At 42.9% G+C, this 18,574-nt stretch overlaps 1 protein-coding gene across 1 annotated transcript in view; it reads left to right on the top strand.

Annotated features, from left to right (window-relative positions):
• PTPRE (protein tyrosine phosphatase receptor type E) overlaps positions 1-18,574 on the top strand; it is a 301,972-nt gene that overhangs the window by 280,176 nt on the left and 3,222 nt on the right. The window contains exons 16-18 of the mRNA XM_089669546.1: positions 9,969-10,103; positions 13,847-13,972; positions 15,408-15,559. Of these exons, the coding sequence (XP_089525672.1) occupies positions 9,969-10,103; positions 13,847-13,972; positions 15,408-15,559 (413 nt within the window). The remainder of the gene's footprint in view (positions 1-9,968; positions 10,104-13,846; positions 13,973-15,407; positions 15,560-18,574) is intronic.

Genomic DNA, 18,574 nt, shown 5'->3' with positions numbered 1-18,574 from the left:
GAATGCAGGGTCCGGGGAGACCAGATATAGTGAATGCGGGGTCCTGGGAAACCAGATATAGTGAATGCTGGGTCCGGGGTTTAGTAACACTTCAATTTACTCGATTTTAACCCTTTTGCTGCCAGGGTCATTTTTTCTTTTTTTGCACACGTGGTTAAAAAGATCAGTTTACGCTTGAAGATTAGTTAAAACCCCCAAATATTATATATTTTCTGACAGCAGAGACCCTGGAGAATAAAATGGCTGTAGTTTCCATTTTATCAGTTTGCACTATATTTGCACAACGGTTTATCAAGTGCACAATTTCAGTAAATAATACATTAAGGTTAAAGTAGAACTATAAGCAAAACTTTTTTTTTTTTTTCATTTTGAATAGAGCAAGGAAAGGTTATAACCCGTCAGATTTTTTTTCGCCACCTGTGTCCCATTGCAGAGTTTCGTCCCCCAGGTCACTAGAACTAGTACAGATGAAGGGACCCCCCCCCCCCTTCGAAACGCGTCAGCTTCATCCTGAGAGTCTTTCCTCCTGATGGGATTGGCACGTATCTCCCAATCCAGGGACTTGTTTCTTTGGGGATTTTATATGCCTTTTATATTGCTACTCTTGTGAGTACCGTATTTTTCGCTCCATAAGACGCACCTGACCATAAGACGCACCTAGGTTTTAGAGGCAGAAAACAGGAAAAAAAAAATTCTGAACTAATGGACTGCAGACACAGTACAGGAGATGACCAGAGACTGCGGACAGCACAGGGATGACCAGAGACTACAGACAGCACAGGAGATGACCAGAGACTGCAGACATAGTACAGGAGATGACCAGAGACTGCGGACATAGTACAGGAGATGACCAGAGACTGCGGACACAGTACAGGAGATGACCAGAGACTGCGGACATAGTACAGGAGATGACCAGAGACTGCGGACATACTACAGGAGATGACCAGAGACTGCGGACACAGTACAGGAGATGACCAGAGACTGCGGACAGTACAGGAGATGACCAGAGACTGCGGATACAGTACAGGAGATGACCAGAGACTGCGGACACAGTACAGGAGATGACCAGAGACTGCGGACACAGTACAGCAGATGACCAGAGACTGCGGACACAGTACAGGAGATGACCAGAGACTGCGGACACAGTACAGGAGATGACCAGAGACTGCGGACACAGTACAGGAGATGACCAGAGACTGCGGACACAGTTCAGGGGATGACCAGAGACTGCGAACACAGTACAGGAGATGACCAGAGACTGCGGACACAGTACAGGAGATGACCAGAGACTGCGGACACAGTACAGGAGATGACCAGAGACTGCGGACACAGTGCAGGAGATGACCAGAGACTGCGGACACAGTGCAGGAGATGACCAGAGACTGCGGACACAGTGCAGGAGATGACCAGAGACTGCGGACACAGTACAGGGATGACCAGAGACTGCGGACACAGTGCAGGGGATGACCAGAGACTGCGGACACAGTACAGGAGATGACCAGAGACTGCGGACACAGTACAGGGATGACCAGAGACTGCGGAGAGCACAGGGATGACCAGAGACTGCGGACATAGTACAGGGATGACCAGAGACTGCGGACATAGTACAGGGATGACCAGAGACTGCGGACATAGTACAGGGATGACCAGAGACTGCGGACATAGTACAGGGATGACCAGAGACTGCGGACACAGTACAGGGATGACCAGAGACTGCGGAGAGCACAGGGATGACCAGAGACTGCGGAGAGCACAGGGATGACTAGAGACTGTGGATAGTACAGGGGATGACTGCTGACCTTTGGGGAGGGGGGGGAACGGGTACCTGAATTTGACAGATACCCGCTCCCACTTCCGCGGAGTTGTTCTTTCATCTTACCTGTTCCTCTATCCAGCCGCGCGCTGTCTTCCCGGCTTCTGTAATGGTGCTCGGCATGACAGCCAGGTGCCCAGTGCGCATGAGCGAGACGCACTTGCGCTTTGTGATTGGTCCGGCGGCTTCTGGGATCTGTCATGTGTCCCAGGTGCCGCCTTACCATTCACAAAAAGCACCGCTTCCTGCGCATGCGCACTTGGCACCCGGCTGTCATGCCCACACTACAGAAGCCGGGAAGACCGCGCCGCTGGATAGAGGAACGGGTAAGATGAAAGAACAACTCCGCGGAAGTGGGAGCGGGTATCTGTCAAATTCAGGTACCCGCTCCCCCCCCTCCCCAAAGGTCAGCAGTCATCTCTATAAGGTCCCGCTGTAGAGCTGAGCGGCCGGCCCGGTATTCTGACACGGCGGCAGTGGAAATACCGGACCGGCCGCTCCATATTCGCTCCATAAGACGCACTGACATTTTCCCCCCTTTTTTGGGGGGAAAAAAGTGCGTCTTATGGTGCGAAAAATACGGTATATTTCCTATATCTATAAATCTACTAATTGCTTACTGAGGTAATGCGCAAGGTTGGTGAGCTCTGTTTTGTTGTTCTTTACTACTGTGTTTTTTTGTTCTTTACTACACTAGAACTAGTGTCCCTATTGGAAGATTTTCCCTCAATTACCTTTCTGGGGACAACCCAAAATTTGGGGTTTTCTTTTACTTTAATGTTCGATGATAATGGTAAATAGGACAAATAGAGAGGGGGAATCCATCTAACGGGGGAACAGACAGCTATAAAAACTGGCAGGCATTCTAATCTCTCTCCACTGTATTGAAAGCTAAAAAAAAGTTTTGCCTTTAGTTATACTTTAACTTTTAGGCTCCATGTACACGGGACACTTCTGAACGATGGAAACTGACTGCTGGAATACGTAGGTTCAAAAACGTCTGTTTAGCCGCGTTTGCATAACGTATTTATGCGCGTTTGCATTTAGAAGCGTTTTTTAAAGATAAGCACAGGAGAACCTTCCAAATGCCCAGAATGCACTGAAAAGTGGTAAATTATTAACTATTTCAGACTGTTTCAGAGAAATACAGAGAGCAGAAGCAGAGACAGCAGTATGTGTTGAGATTAGCTTAGGTGTGAGTTGCTCATTAACATTTCTTTTGTTTCCAAGGGTGGGAAAGGTGTCTGGTTGAGTGAGTCATTAAGGCCACCTGGCAGGGGGTCTTCATGAGGAATTTGAGGTGTGGATGGTCATTAACATATCTTTTGTTTCCAAGGGTGGGAGAGGTCTGAGGTGTGAATTGGTCATTACAATCTATGACAAGCTTGGTAGGAACATCCTGTGTTCAGTGTTTTGTCCATCTGAGTACCTTGAAAGCGCTTTGCATGCATTTTTCATGATGAAAAAAGGCTCTGGACAGCATCGGGAACTGGAAGAGTTAAAAAAAAAATTTCAAACGCAAACAAATATAAACATGATTTGCCGCGTTTAGCCACGTTTTGAAACGCTGGTAAAATTGACTGCTGAACGCAAGTTTTCTGTGTTCAAAAAAACGTCTGTAAACTCAAAAACCTGTAAACGACTGTAAAGGAAGATGTGTACATGGATACATAGGAAAACATTAGGGAGAGTTCAGGGGCTGCTGAAAAAAACGCTGAACAGTTCCTAAACGTGAGTTTCTCATCTGCAGTGTACATGAGCCTAAGGCACATAACTGCTTTAAATTTGTGTGCAGGCATAAAATGATGACACATTTGGGTACCCTGTATTTTGCATAGGTGATGCTTTAAAAGCCCCTACAGGTCATCTTTTTAGAGTGATCAGTGAATAATGGGCCTAGAATTATTGCTTTCACTCCATCATACATGGTGATCACATTTACATTGTAATGCTTTAGATTGTAAGCTCCATGAGCAAGGCCCTCCTTTTCCTTCTTTATTAAACTGTATTGTAATTGTACTGTCCCCTTTATACTGTAAAGCACTGCAACTGTTGGTGCTCTATACATTCTGTATAATGATAATAATCACGTGTATCACAAGTGACATTTTCATATGTAGTTGCCCCCAGTGGATATGTTTGTGTATGCGGGGGCTAAGCTGGTTAAACATTTTGTTTGGGAGTAGGGGATCTAAGTGTCTGCGTGTGTTTTTTTTTTACTTTACTTTCGGTAAAACTTTGTCCCTTATGTGATATAAATAAAATGTCCCAAATGTGATTTAATATTTTTAAGACGGGTTATCTTCAATGAGAAATCAGGGGTCTTTTAGACCCCTGATAGGTAGTGAACCTGCCATTCACTGAAGCTAATGGTGGTCACTAGACCAGAAACAGTCAACAGTTTACACTTTAGTAAAGCTAGGGAAGGTCAGCAAACAGCTGTCTCCCTCACCTCCACCCAGCAAAACCCTTCCTGCAGTCTATCCTGTCCTGAGATTTACATAGCTGCCAGGCAGCACAACCCTGTCTGATAGGGGAGGGGACCTACTGTTTTCTCTGTTGCAGTTTCACTTTCACTTACAGGTCCCCTCCCCACCACCATGCTGTCACTGAAGAGTGAAAGTAGAAGCAGTACAGTGATGCGCTTACCTCTCTACTTCTATCAGCATGATTTTCACATTGCAGCACACCTGGTTGTCTCCTTGAGCTGCTTCTTCCTCTTCAAGTCTGAGTTCTGCTTGTTCAGGGATGGCAAAAGGCTGCTACCAAGTTAAATCCAGTTGCATGCACTTAAAATAAATATATCAATGAATGCAAAGCTGCGCCTTTTATAGCTGCCTGAATTTCAATTTTAACAGATGTCCTTTTACAAGTCCGTGGCCGTATCTAAATAATCTAGTTAACCTGTGCCAAGTTTCCAGCTTGTGTATGGAATAAAGAGTGTGTTGCCAGCTGTATACATTTGCGGATTCATTGATGGATTTTCCTTTCTGCCGGTTTAAAAGTGAAAACGATAGCGACCTGGTATTAACGGTCACACAAGGCCTAATTATCAGCAGTTACATGACCCTACATGACCCGCAGTCATCCATGGACGGGCAGCTGGAGTTTATAGTTGTAGATTTTCCCTATTAGTGCTGCATAGGGCGGGCGGATGGGCAGGGTACGGCAACCCACTGCTCTTTGCCCACTAATTATCTCCATTAGCTGGTGATGTTTTTTTGTGTCCTGTATAAATAGTTCTTTTTGAAAATATAAAAAACAACATCCAGTAAAAATGTACAATGATCCTTTCCAGCCTTCGTAGCATAATGTATCCAAATGGCCCAGCAGTAGCCAAAAAGAAATCATTTTGAGTGTACTTTGTAATAATTTCACCAAAAAAGGTAAAAAGCTTCAAAAGTAAGTTGTGCTCCTCAGTATGAGAGTATGAGAGCCAGTCCACAAAATAATGACTTTGTTAGAGCCCAATGTTTAACTGTTTAAATCATCTAAATATGTTACAGGTGCATAAAACAATATATTCACATTTTAACAGTTTATTTTCCTTGGAAAGCAGCCACAGACTGGTTAGAAAAGTCTGTCCCCTGCCAGTAGGTTTAAAGAAGAACAAGACATCTAAGTGTAGACTTTTATTAACCACACATGGAAAAAAACGTTATAATGCAGAGTTTGCCTGCAGATGCTCGCAGAAATACTTGATGTGCCTTTTTATTCATTTTAAACGTGAGTGCATTATAATTTTTTTCATGTGCGGTTAATAAAAGTCTACACTTAGATGGTGGCGCCCCCTGTCCTTTGAATTGTTTTCAGTGTACAAGTACAGAGGAACCATCCTATACAGGCGTACCTGTTTATGAACACCTCGGTTAATGTAATTTTCAGTTTACAAATGAAAATCCATTGAGAATAATGCCTCGGTGTACACATTTTTTTCACAACACAAACAGATTAATTGGTTTTCAATGCATTTAGAAATTTTTTTTAATCATGTCCCTGTACAGTACTATGCCTTTAAAGTGCACTTTATAAAGAGTTTTGAACAGATAAGACTTTTTTTTTTACTTTTTTCTGACCTCTGGAACGGATTAATTGGTTTTCAGTACATTTATGAATTCATTTTTAATCATGTCCCTGTACAGTATTTATGCCTTTAAAGTGCACTTTATAAAGAGTTTTGAATAGATAAGTCTTTTTTTTTTTAACTTTTTTCTTACCTCTGGAACGGATTAATTGGTTTTCAATGCATTCTTGTGGGAAACTGCGTTTCGTTTTACGAATTTTTTGTAATATGAAAAGTCCCGCAGAACGCATTAACTTTGTAAACCGAGGTACGCCTGTACTCTTATCAGAGGAGCTGCACCCATTCATAGGAGTGAATAGATGATACTGGTCTCTTATGGACTACATACTGAGATCATTGATATAAATACACAATTTCAATCCCCATTCCTTTCCTTTCATTTCTTACTTAACCCAGTCCTTGTACCATAAAAAAATATTTTTTGGTTTAAAGAAGGATCTTTGCTCTCTCTGTTTGGAAAGCAGAGGTCTCTCTGCAGAAGTCTGGCATTCTCCCTGCAAAGACAGAGTCCAATCAGCAGGGAGTCTATGCTTTGCCTTTTGCAGAGCTATTGGTCTGACTTAGTAGGAGGTGTGCTGGACTTCTGCAGAGTGGCCACTACTTCCACACAGATCAAATATCCTCATCTTCAATCCTCTGGCAGGGAACAGGCTTTTCTACATAGGCTGTTGCTGCTTTGGCAAAAAAATTAACTTTGGGACATTGAGCACTTTTTTTTAGTTTGGTGCAGCTGGAATGTATTTTGCTTATTTAAACTTAAAGTTTAGTTGGGCTTTAACTAAATCACAAAATTCCAATAAGCCATAAAATTATCTAAAAACATGTATACATCTCTATCAATGCCTCCTTCTAAAGTGGTATGTATACATAGAGCCTCTTATCTATGTAAATATGAGGAGCTATACATATCTTTATTATTTATTGGGTCTGTTCATACATACTGTATATATTTCTTTTAATGAAGAGTTTGATGGGGATTTATAGCAGGGGTCTCCAAACTTTCTAAATAAAGGGCTAGTTTACTGTTCTTCAGGCTTGGGGGGGCAGGCAAACTTTGGCCAGTAGAAAATTCCCTGATAGTCAGTGATAGTAAACTATGTCCCATTGTTGGTTTTAGCGGAATAAATAGTGCCTATCGTTGGTATCGATGGGAGGAATAGTGCCACATCTATGGTGTCAGCTGGAGGACAAGTGCCCCATCATTGGTATTAGTAGGAGGAATAGTGCCCCATCATTGGTACTAGTAGGAGGAATAGTGCCCCATCATTGGTGTCAGTTGAAGAAATAGTGCCCCATTGTTGGTATTAGTCAAAGAAATGGTGCCCCATTATTGGTGTCAGTTGGAGGATTAAAGCCCAATCAACGATGTCAGCTGGAGGAGTGGTGTCAGATGGAAGAATAGTGTCCCATTGTTGGTATTAGTGGGAGGAATAGTGCTGCATCACTGGTGTCTGTTGAAGGAATAGTGCCCCACTGTTGTCATTAGTTAGAGGAGTGGTGTCCCATCATTAGTGTCAGTTGGAAGAATAATGCCCCATCTTTGGTGTCATTTGGAGGAATGGTATCAGCTGGAGGAATAGTGCTCCATTGACAATGTCAGTGGGAGGAATGGTGCCCCATCATTGGTGTTAATTGGAGGAATAGTGCCCCAAGGGGGCACTATTAGGCCACACTTAGGCCCCTAGGCCACACTTTGAAGACCACTATTTTATGTGTAGGGTATTTGTGATTGGATTCTTGTTATCTGATACTGAGGTGCGTGGTCCATCCTTTTGGAACTCTTTTTGTTGATGTTGATTGGTACATGGTCAAGCTCTTTGGATTACAGTTTGACCATTTGGGATGTATAATGCCAACACAGAGCTTAGACATGGTTTGATGTCTGAAGGAACAACAGAGCATTGTGAAATTGCACCAAAACTGAATATAAGTGGGTTGGGGAGGGAGGACCCTTTAAAGCCCAACTCTGGCCACATAAAAAAATAATTGAAACTACTTCCCCTCCGATGTTGAAGAATCTGTAGCACAATATTTCAAGGGAATGAGCTAGAAAACAGTCATATTTATTTTACTACAAGGTTTTGCGACAGTACTATAAATCAAACAGCATCGTTCCTCCAATAGTTTATCAGTTCTTACTAAAATAAAGACTTGGGGCCGAATGTATACCAGAGGGCATCACCATTCATTGCTGAGATAGGTGTGCTCCTTTTATCTTTTTCCACTGCAGATGGATAGGGACTGGGTTGGATTCGGCCATCCAGCAGTAGTCAGGCAAGCAGAAACATGAGCCATAGTGTGGTTACATCATGGGGAGAAAGAGACAGCAAGAATATAATGTAACAAAAGATGGGAGGGAAATCCCTTGCACAAAGAAGCGTGACAAGGATTATCTATAGATATGTAATAACACAACACACAAAGCCTGGCATGGGAACGCCAGTACACAGCAACTCCCCTTCCCCACCTCATGTCATGGCCTCATACACCCGCAGCAGTCATGTATGCACACAAGTTTTGCCTTTAATGCTATTGAGGATTATAAATACAATTCATGTGACAAATCATACTGATGTTTTCTTTCTTTCCTTTGTTGGGTCTAAATCCCCAGCTTCAGAATTAAATAGATGGTTTGAACAAATCCCCAGACTCTGGGAAGTACAGTAATAATACTTGAGGATTCAATGAAAAACGAAGGTTTGCAAAAATCAGAATTTAATAATAATCTGCAACAGGTTTATGGTCGACTTCCATTTGGCTACATTAAAATGATTTACCCATGCCATGGAAAGCAACATGTTAAAAATGAACTTCACACCCCTCTGCAATTTTGATTTCCTTCCACCCTTTTACCTGTGATGCAGGATTGTCTTCCATTCACATATTCACCTGTCTAGTGGATCCAGCGCTGTTCTGCTGAAATCTGCTACTCAGGTCCCATACTACGATCCTCCTTGGTTGGCTACCTTTTCCAGGTTCAGGCAGCTGGCCCATGATAATGCACACCAGCTCTGCCCACCCACCTCTCAGTGATCTACTCATGAAGCCTTCTGAGATATGGGATTTAAGTGGATATCCTAGCTGCCTATGAGAGTGGAACATGTCATTCTTGCCTAGGTGAGAATGACGGCGGGGGGGAATTCAGAGGAAAAAGGTGCCTGGTCGAGTTTTGGACTGGATTTCTGGGCAGAAACTCACAAACACTTAATGCATCATGTGCACGAGCATTGTCATGGTGGAAAATCCACTTGTTAGGCCAGAGTTCCGTTTTTTCCCCAAACAAACTCCTGTAACCTTTTCAGAATTTTGGTTGACCTTTGTGCCATGTTCTTGCATTATCGTGAACATCTTCCCGCCCCTCATTAAACTGCCTATACCATTCAAAAACACTTGATTCTGTTTACTATAAGCCTGTTGTAACAGAGTGAAAGTTTAATTCCCGCTTTTGCCAATATTCACGCAAAATTTAACATGATTTCTTATGGGACATGTTCAAATCTCAGCATTTTTACACAGTGCGTTTTTTGGAAAGGGTCAGGGACTTTTTTAAACACAAAACGTTGTGTTTTGGTTCAATAGACCTCAAATGAGACGCGGCACAAATGCATGTAGTGTGTTTTTGATGCGTTTTTGACATGTTTTTGATGCGTTTTGTGTTTTCATCTGGCCAGCAACAAGTTGGCAAAAAAGCATTGCAGAAACAGATGAAACACAGACTGCATAGGTGTGAACCTAGCTGAAAAGAGTGAGGATGTCAAATCCCTGAACTGCTGCAATGACTGCAGGAGCCCTGGCAGGTCAGGTAAGTATAGAGGGTAGCAGGGGGTTGAGGAGGCTGTCCCGTGTTAGTTGGCCTTTATACGTTTTCTGTAAAGCTTGGGCAAGGACACAGGGGCCCCATGATCCCCTATTGCCCAGGGGCCCCATGAGTTGTCAGTCTGCCCCCTGATTGGTACACAGTACTAATGAAGAATTAATACTGGTTACAGAGCTTTGATGGTTTCCCCCCACTGAGGTTTCTGTCTGCACCAGGTTCTCTGTATTATTGTATATTTCATATCTGTCTTTCAGGGCTATCGACAGAAGGATTATTTCATAGCAACACAAGGACCGCTGCCGCATACGGTGGAAGATTTCTGGAGGATGGCGTGGGAGTGGAAGTGTCACACGATTGTCATACTGACAGAGCTGCAGGAAAGGGAGCAGGTATGGCGAGGAGGGGGTTGGGCAGTGATGAGGCTGCTGGCGATCTCATGTCTGCAGTCTTTTCAGATGAGATGAATTTCTCCTGTGTGTGTAGAGGGATCAGAGAGGTTTCCATTGATTTCCACACAGAAATGATGCTGAGATTGCCAGCCGTGATGGACAAATATATTTACAAATCAGGCCAATTGCCAAATTGCACATTCCCTCCTGTAATCCATGCATACAATTTGTCCATGCACTCCATGCTGCATGATCGCTCGAGGTCCTGAATGACGCCATTCTGCACAGATCAGACCGGTCTCCATGTAGATCATTTGATCAATACAAAAATAGGGATTTGCTGATACTGATTTTCAGTTTTTGTTGGCTCGATGAAGAATTTTATTGTGATTTTCAGAACTCAAGGCAAGTAATAAACTATCAATTCTAATGATATTGTGTCCCCCCCAAGCTGATGACGGATTAGAGCCCATTTACATTTATACGGTGTGTGAACGCTTGTTGTGACGCTTGTCAACATACATTCCGTCAAAGCAGCACATTGAGAATAATGGGCTGCCAAAGCACTGAAATAGCCTGAAGATCAGACTGGACTCAAAAATTGTAACATAATGTTCTATGGTGCATTGACATTCATTGCACTGCGGTGCAACACACGTACATTGCCATTCATTTCAAAATGAATGGCACAGCAATGCTTGTAATGTCAATGTTACTACAACACAATAGTCTACATTGACGCTTAAAGCGGAACTTTACCCATAACAACTTGATAACAATAATGTTTTATAGCAAGGAAGATACATTCCATAATAATAACTGTGCTACTAAAATGAGTGTGTGCTGTAAACTACCTCCAGCATTGCTCCTGTTTCTTCTTACTGGAGGCTGCCATTTTGCTGAAGCCCAGAGACCCTGAGCAGCAATAAATCTTTAGGCTGTCAGCATATCAGCTGCTACATTTTTGGCACAGTGCCGAAAAATAGAGAGGATATTACTGGATTTTAAACAGCATAGGCACTTATATTTAATGTTTGACATAGCCAGGGATTTTGTTTTACTCAGAAAATATGTGCAAGTATATCCCCCCCCCTTTCAAGTCACTCCTTATCTGCACCATCTACCCACCTCCAAGCACTGACCCTATGGAATTTGTTACTGATAACAAGAAAAACAGTAAAATAGATCCCTTGCAGCCAGTAACAAAAGACCCTCACAGCTACAATAGATCCCCAGCAATGACGGACCCTCCCAGCAACAACAGATCCCCCACAACAAAATACCCCTTCCCCCAGCAACAATAGATCTCCCACAACAAAATGCTCATCTGCCCCAGCAACAAGAGAGCACCAGCAACAAAATACCCCCTTCCTCCAGCAACAATAGAACCGCAGCTACAAAAATGCCCCCTTTCCCTAAGCAACAGCTTAGCAAAAAAATCCCTCCTTCCTCAGCAACAATAGATCCTCAGAAACCGAATACCTCCTCCCCCAGCAACAGTAGATTCTCAGCAACAAAATACCCCCTTCCCCCAACAACAGTTGAACCCCACTGCAACAATAGATCCCCACACCAAACCATTCACCTCACTCAGCAATAGTAGATCCCCAGCAACAAAATACCTCCTTCCCCCAGAAACAGTAGATCCCCAGCAGCAAAATCATTCCTTCCTCAGAAACAATAGCTCCCCAGTAACAAGCAACAGAATACCCCTTTCCCCCAGCAACAATAGATCCCCACCAACAAAATACCCCCTTTCCCCAGCAACAATTGACCCCCAAAGCAACAATGGATCCTCGGCAACAAACCCCCTTCCCCCAGCAACAATAGACCCCTGCAACGAAATACTCCTTCTCCATCAACAATAGATCCACCCTAGCAACAATAGACCCCACCAGCAACAATAAGTCCCCCAGCAGCCAGCATCAAAAGACCCTCCAGCAGCCAGCATCAAAAGACCCTCCAGCAGCCAGCAAAAACAGACTCCCCCCTAAAAAAAAGTAGATCATTCTAGCAACATAAACACCTTCCCCCAGTGACAATAGATCCCCCCACCAGTGAAAACAGATCCCCAGCAGCCAGCACACCACAGCAACCCTTGCCATTACATCATACATTCAGTGCTGGAGGTGCTGGAACTGCATTCCCCAGTGTTTCCACTGTAAAAAGTCCTGGACATAGCTATATCAGAAAAAGGGGCCAGCCTGATGTGATCTAGCAGGACTTTCTGACTGAAGTTTTACTGTAATGCTTCTTTTGTTTAGGAGATGACTGTGGGAAAACCTAGCTTGCTCCATGGTCACCAAGCATGGAAAACCTAGCTTGCTTCATGGTCACCAAGCATGGAAAACCTAGCTTTCTCCATGGTCACTAAGCATGGAAAACCTAGCTTGCTCCATGGTCACCAAGCATGGAAAACCTAGCTGGCTCCATGGACACCAAGCATGGAAAACCTAGCTTGCTCCATGGTTACCAAGCATGGAAAACCTTGCTTGCTCCATGGTCACCAAGCATGGAAAACCTAGCTTGCTCCACGGTCACCAAGCATGGAAAACCTAGCTTGCTCCATGGTTACCAAGCATGGAAAACCTTGCTTGCTCCATGGTCACCAAGCATGGAAAACCTAGCTTTCTCCATGGTCACCAAGCATGGAAAACCTAGCTTGCTCCACGGTCACCAAGCATGGAAAACCTAGCTTGCTCCACGGTCACCAAGCATGGAAAACCTAGCTTGCTCCACGGTCACCAAGCATGGAAAACCTAGCTTGCTCCACGGTCACCAAGCATGGAAAACCTAGCTTGCTCCACGGTCACCAAGCATGGAAAACCTAGCTTCCTCCACGGTCACCAAGCATGGAAAACCTAGCTTGCTCCATGGTCACCAAGCATGGAAAACCTAGCTTCCTCCATGGTCACCAAGCATGGAAAACCTAGCTTGCCCCATGGTCACCAAGCATGGAAAACCTAGCTTGCCCCATGGTCACCAAGCATGGAAAACCTAGCTTGCTCCATGGTCACCAAGCATGGAAAACCTAGCTTGCTCCATGATCACCAAGCATGGAAAACCTAGCTTGCTCCATGGTCACCAAGCATGGGAAACCTAGCTTGCTCCATGGTCACCAAGCATGCTGGTGCTGCAGTCCTCTTCAGTACTGCTACAGAATGTGAGTAGGCACTCCTATGTCATCACATACTATGCAGGACCAGCAGTAACCATTGGTACTTCATTGTACCTGATGGCATCAGTGAGAGAAACAACAACAAGACTGTTAAGAGATTGGCAAGAAAGATATGATTTTTGATACTGGTCATCAAAGCTGGTACCAGTAGGGATGTAGTAAAGGTCAGTTTTATCCAGTGTTAAGCCTGCCATACATGGATCATGCCAACCAGGGGACTGATCGAAAAGAACTGAATGGATTCCCCCATCAACACCAGTGAGGTGGATGGAGGAATCCTCCCCTGCAATGGTATTGTAGTTTGACAGCGGGGACTCCTTCCTACTGCCATGAAGGTCCTTGTCCAGACACTTCCGGTTATAGGGTAACAACACTGCCTGTCTCACAATTGCTATCCTGCGTTATCACCCTGTCACATGCTCTCTTATTACAAGCTGGAAAGCATGCAATGTACATTGTAATCTATCTAGAATTTACATCTACTTCAAAAGGTCTTGTGTGACACCACTTAGTGAGGTTTAATCAGAGTAATTGTGTGTTGAATGTTTTAATTTTTCCTTCACAGGAGAAATGCTGTCAGTACTGGCCATCCGAAGGTTCCATCACATCTGGAGAGATCACTATAGATATAAAGGGTGATCGGTTACTTGACACAATAAGTGTCAGAGACTTCCTAGTGAGCAGTAACCAGGTAAAGAAATACTGTATATGATTGGTTTATGTTATACAAAGGGAATTGATAATAGTTTGGGGTCAATGATATTTTATATTTTTTAAAGCTCTTAAGCTGATGATTTGTATTTTAATTTTACTATTGATATGAAATCTTTGTATGATTGCCTTCAGACTGCTTCTCTTTGATCAAAACCACAGACAGTCTCAAATGAAGAAAGCAATCTGGGTCTGGAGGGATGGATAATCCTTCTCATTCTTTAGTGTGTACATCCTAAAAATATATATATATTTTTTAGAACTGACCAGAACAAACAACGGGCAGCGCTGTGCTTTAGTGGTTAGCACTTATGTCTTGCAACACTGGGGTCTTCAGTTTGAACCCTGGCCTGGAGACTATCAGAGTTCCCATGCTTGCAAGGGTTTCCACTAGGTACTCTGGTTTGCACCCACATTTCAAGGACATGATCTTGGTAGTTTAATTGGCTTCTTGCTAAATTATCCCTAATATGTGTATAGAAATTGGCTTTGCTCATATGTTATAATATTATGCATGCTGGTCCCAAGCCCTAGCTAATGGGAACGGTTGAGGAAAGACCTGGCCAAGAAAGTTTCATGGAAAAGGCTCTCAAATATATCAGATATAGTGCTCAGACAGCTGGCCCATGGAATCGCCACAAATCAGATTCCACTAAAAGGATATATAGGAAAAGGGAGCCTCTGCTCCAAACCATCAGTCTCCCTCTGCTTCTGGTTGTTCGGGTGCTGGCCCGGGAGCCAGTTCACAGTCACACCCTGATGATGTCACTTCTTCATGATTAAGCCTTCAGTGGGTGAAATGAGTTAGTGGGGATGGCCTTCAGCCTGGGAGTTCAGTGTTTGCTGGACTGGATCACTTATTTATTTATTTACATATATATTGTACAGTCACATTAGTCCCTAACCCGCAAGGGGTGTACAATCTAAGGTCCCTAATTTACATTCATACATAGACATACTAGGACCAATTTAGACAGGAACCAATTAACCTACCAGCATGTCTTTGGAGTGTTGGAGGAAACCGGAGTACCAAGAGGAAACCCATGCAGGCGCAGGGAGAACATGCAAACTCCAGGCAGGAGGTACAATGGCTGGGATTTGAACCAAAGACCCTAGTACTGCCAGGCGGAAGTGCTAACCATTTAGCCACAGTGCTGCCCACAATAAAGTTTTATTTGGAAGTGACTTTATCAGAGTGCAGCCATGTTATTAAATCAAGTTTGCAGCAAATACGTCTTTTATTATTCAATTAATTTGTATCTAGGAAAAGCAAAATAGAGTGGAGAAAAAAAGCTAAAATAAACCATTAGCATACAAGGCCTGAAGGGTAGCTTGATTTGAATAACAACATGAAGCTGTAGAGTGAAAGGGTTTGTATTTTTGCTGTATAACTGACACAAGCCATCGTTTTATAGGAGAAGCAGACACGTCTGGTCCGCCAGTTCCACTTCCATGGGTGGCCAGAAATAGGAATTCCCGCAGAAGGGAAAGGAATGATTGACTTGATCGCAGCCGTCCAGAAACAGCAACAGCAGACAGGGAACCATCCCATCATTGTGCATTGCAGGTGAGACAAAGCCAACCGCCCCACCCTTATGTAAATCCTGTTCTGTATAGCTGAGGTCATGTCACTAGTTCTTAGCCAACCGATGGCCTGGGAATTGGTATACCCCTGAACAAATTGCCTACATTCACTATACAGAGGTGACAGGTACTGTACACTTTAAAGGACCAGGGTGAAAAATTACACCTACATTTCAATATAAGGATTTACTAATATAACTAAATATTACTGAGTAACACCATGACCTTTCCTTGGAATGAAAACGCAGCTAATGTGTATATACAGTACACTGCATAATAACCTTATTACCTCTCTGATGGATTTGATGAACTCTTCTTGTCTACAATTTACATTCTGTAAAATTTACAGTAAGATTATGATTTATTACTTATGCAAGTGGTTTTCAATAACTGGGCCTGCAGCCCCTCACCTGGCTGCAGATCCCTTAATCTCCCACAGTGACCCTCAACCTCCTATAGTGGCTTACAGTGCTCCCAGGTCCCTTGAGAGCCTCTAGGCTCCAAAGTGCCCCCAACTTCCCACATTGCCTCCCAGTCTCCCACACTGCCCCCCAACCTGCTGCAGAGCCTCCAGCCTTCCATGCCGCCCATCCTCTCATAGTGTCCCACAGTGCCACTCCAACCTCCCACTGTTCTCCCCAGCCTCTTCCAGGAATCTCATTCCCTACAGGGTCTCCAAGTCTGCAGAAAAGTCCCCTAACCCACTTGACAACCTCCATTCTTCCCACAGTGATACCCAATCCCATTCAGGGCCTTCAAGCATTTCAAGACATGCTTTACATTCCCATACTTCTATTGTGTGTGTGTGTACACTTTATCCTTTTTGTTGGGGCATCAATGGTTTTCAAAGAATTTTCCAGACCATGGTCTTGAAAAAGGTTAGGAACCACTGGCCTATGCAATTGTAAGCTGGCAAAAATTGAGATCCAAACAGAGATGGTAATGGAGCACAAACAAATACTCATAATTCCTAATTCACAGTGCAGGCTATTATGTGCTATAATTAAATGACAACATGGTTAAAGTCTTAATTGAATAACATTTGCAAACCTTTATTGACCCTGGGATCACTTGTTGATGTCTCTCCCCCCTCCATACTCTTCTGCATGTTGCTGGGGTGGGATCAGAGTATGGAAACCTCACACTGTGATACTGGAGTTAAAGTGTATACATAACCAAAACTTTTTTTTGTAGTTTTTGATAGAGTCAGAAAGGATTGGAAATGCTGTCTGTTTTTTATTGCTTGTAATACGTCAAATCCCAAAAAATTAATCTATAGCTGTGGATGCTTGACTAAATGGCAACACAGTGCGAATCCCAACATAGAAAAGAGCCAGCACTCCAAATGAACTTCCAATGGTTGGACCATAGGACACCAATGTTCTGAAGGCATGCAGACCCTTTTTTTCAATGTTAGAAGACTATCTTGTGCGTACCGGTGGTGTTTCGACTGTAATATAGGACTTCAGCAGCATCATCTTGGAAGTTCATTTGGAGTGTTGACTCTTTTCTATGTTTGGTTTTTATAGCTGTTCAAGTTCTCACCAGTTTCATTCACTCTCTCTGTTTGTCCTGGTGACCATTACCTTTGAGATAGAACATGATGGGACATCTAACAATTTAGAATGGTCACCAAAACAAGAGATGAGAGAAAATCTTCCTACCTGTTCCAACCTATTCTAGTGACAACTGTCTAAGAAGGGAATTCATAGAGAACACAATTCCAAAAAGGAAAGAAGAATGGGAATATTTATATTATGCATGTATTCAATACAAACTCATACAGAAAAACATTACAATTTATTATTTTTAGTATTAAAGCAAGATGTTTTTCTGACATTCCTTACTTTTCTTGGTTAGACCATAGGACAAAGATCCATTACAGTCTGCTAATGACATGCCATATTTTACGGATTATCTGTACAGATAATGTGTGGCATGTAATCATGAGACTGTAATGGATCTTTGTCCTATGGTCTAACCAACAGAAGTAGTGAATGTCAGAAAAGAAGTTCTGTTTTTATGTGAAGAAATAAATAAAAATGGATTGCTTTTATATATGTGTTGATATTGAATATTTTTGTACAATAAATATCCTCATTCATCTTTCTTTTCAATTCTGCTTTATGTAATTTCAAAGATAAAACTGAATTACTCCCTCTGATCCCTCATCCAATCTCTATGTATCTATCTAAGAGGGGAATTCCCCTCAATGGAATACTCTGGAAATTATGGGAAATCTCCTCAACAGGACGCAGATAGCAAAATACAAACTTACAGGGGCTTTAACTCCTACCTACTCTATCCAAACCTAAAAGAAAATTGGGGCATATACTGTATATATACTGTAAGCTTTCTATTCATCTAGTTCAGGTTCAGAAACAAATGTACTTACCACTGGAAAATATCATTTAACACTCACAATAAGGCCAAGTACAGTATGTGGTCACTTAGATGTACAGCAAATCTGTTCCTTTATATTTTTTACAAACTCTTTTCAGTTATCAGTATTAAAGCTTAATTCGGGGCACAAAAACTTTCATTTAAATATATTCGCTACAAAATATATAAATCCACTTTGTGGCAGTAAATGGCTTTGCATATCTAGATATTACTATAAAAAAGTAACAGTGGGATGTGGGAGGGGACCAGCGAGTCCACCCACTACAGGCTGCCTGCAGAAAACTACAGGAGGGGGCGGAAACAAGACCAGAAACCTTTCAAAAAGAGAGAGAGACGCAGTGGCCAGTCTTTATTACAGGAAGCTCCTGAAAGAAATACAGGAAGAATGCACATGACTTTTGTATTTAGACAGTATTTGCTTAATCTGGAGTACAGCTATAACTCAGAGGTGCCTCCTGATCTGACAGTACGGTCTGTATCCCCACTGGGGAAATTTAACTTTCTAATTATTCTGGTGACTACTGTTACCGAGATAGAAAGTAAGTGGAAATCCAAAATCTTGGAGCTTTCATGAGCAAAAGACAGTGGGGTTGAT

The sequence above is a fragment of the Staurois parvus genome, unplaced genomic scaffold (genome assembly GCF_062004578.1).
Source record: "Staurois parvus isolate SC_StPar_1 unplaced genomic scaffold, SC_StPar_1.0 ptg000009l, whole genome shotgun sequence".
Classification (NCBI taxonomy): Eukaryota; Metazoa; Chordata; class Amphibia; order Anura; family Ranidae; genus Staurois; species Staurois parvus.
The sequence above is the reverse complement of the archived record's forward strand: the minus strand, read 5'-3'. Positions and strand labels throughout refer to the sequence as shown.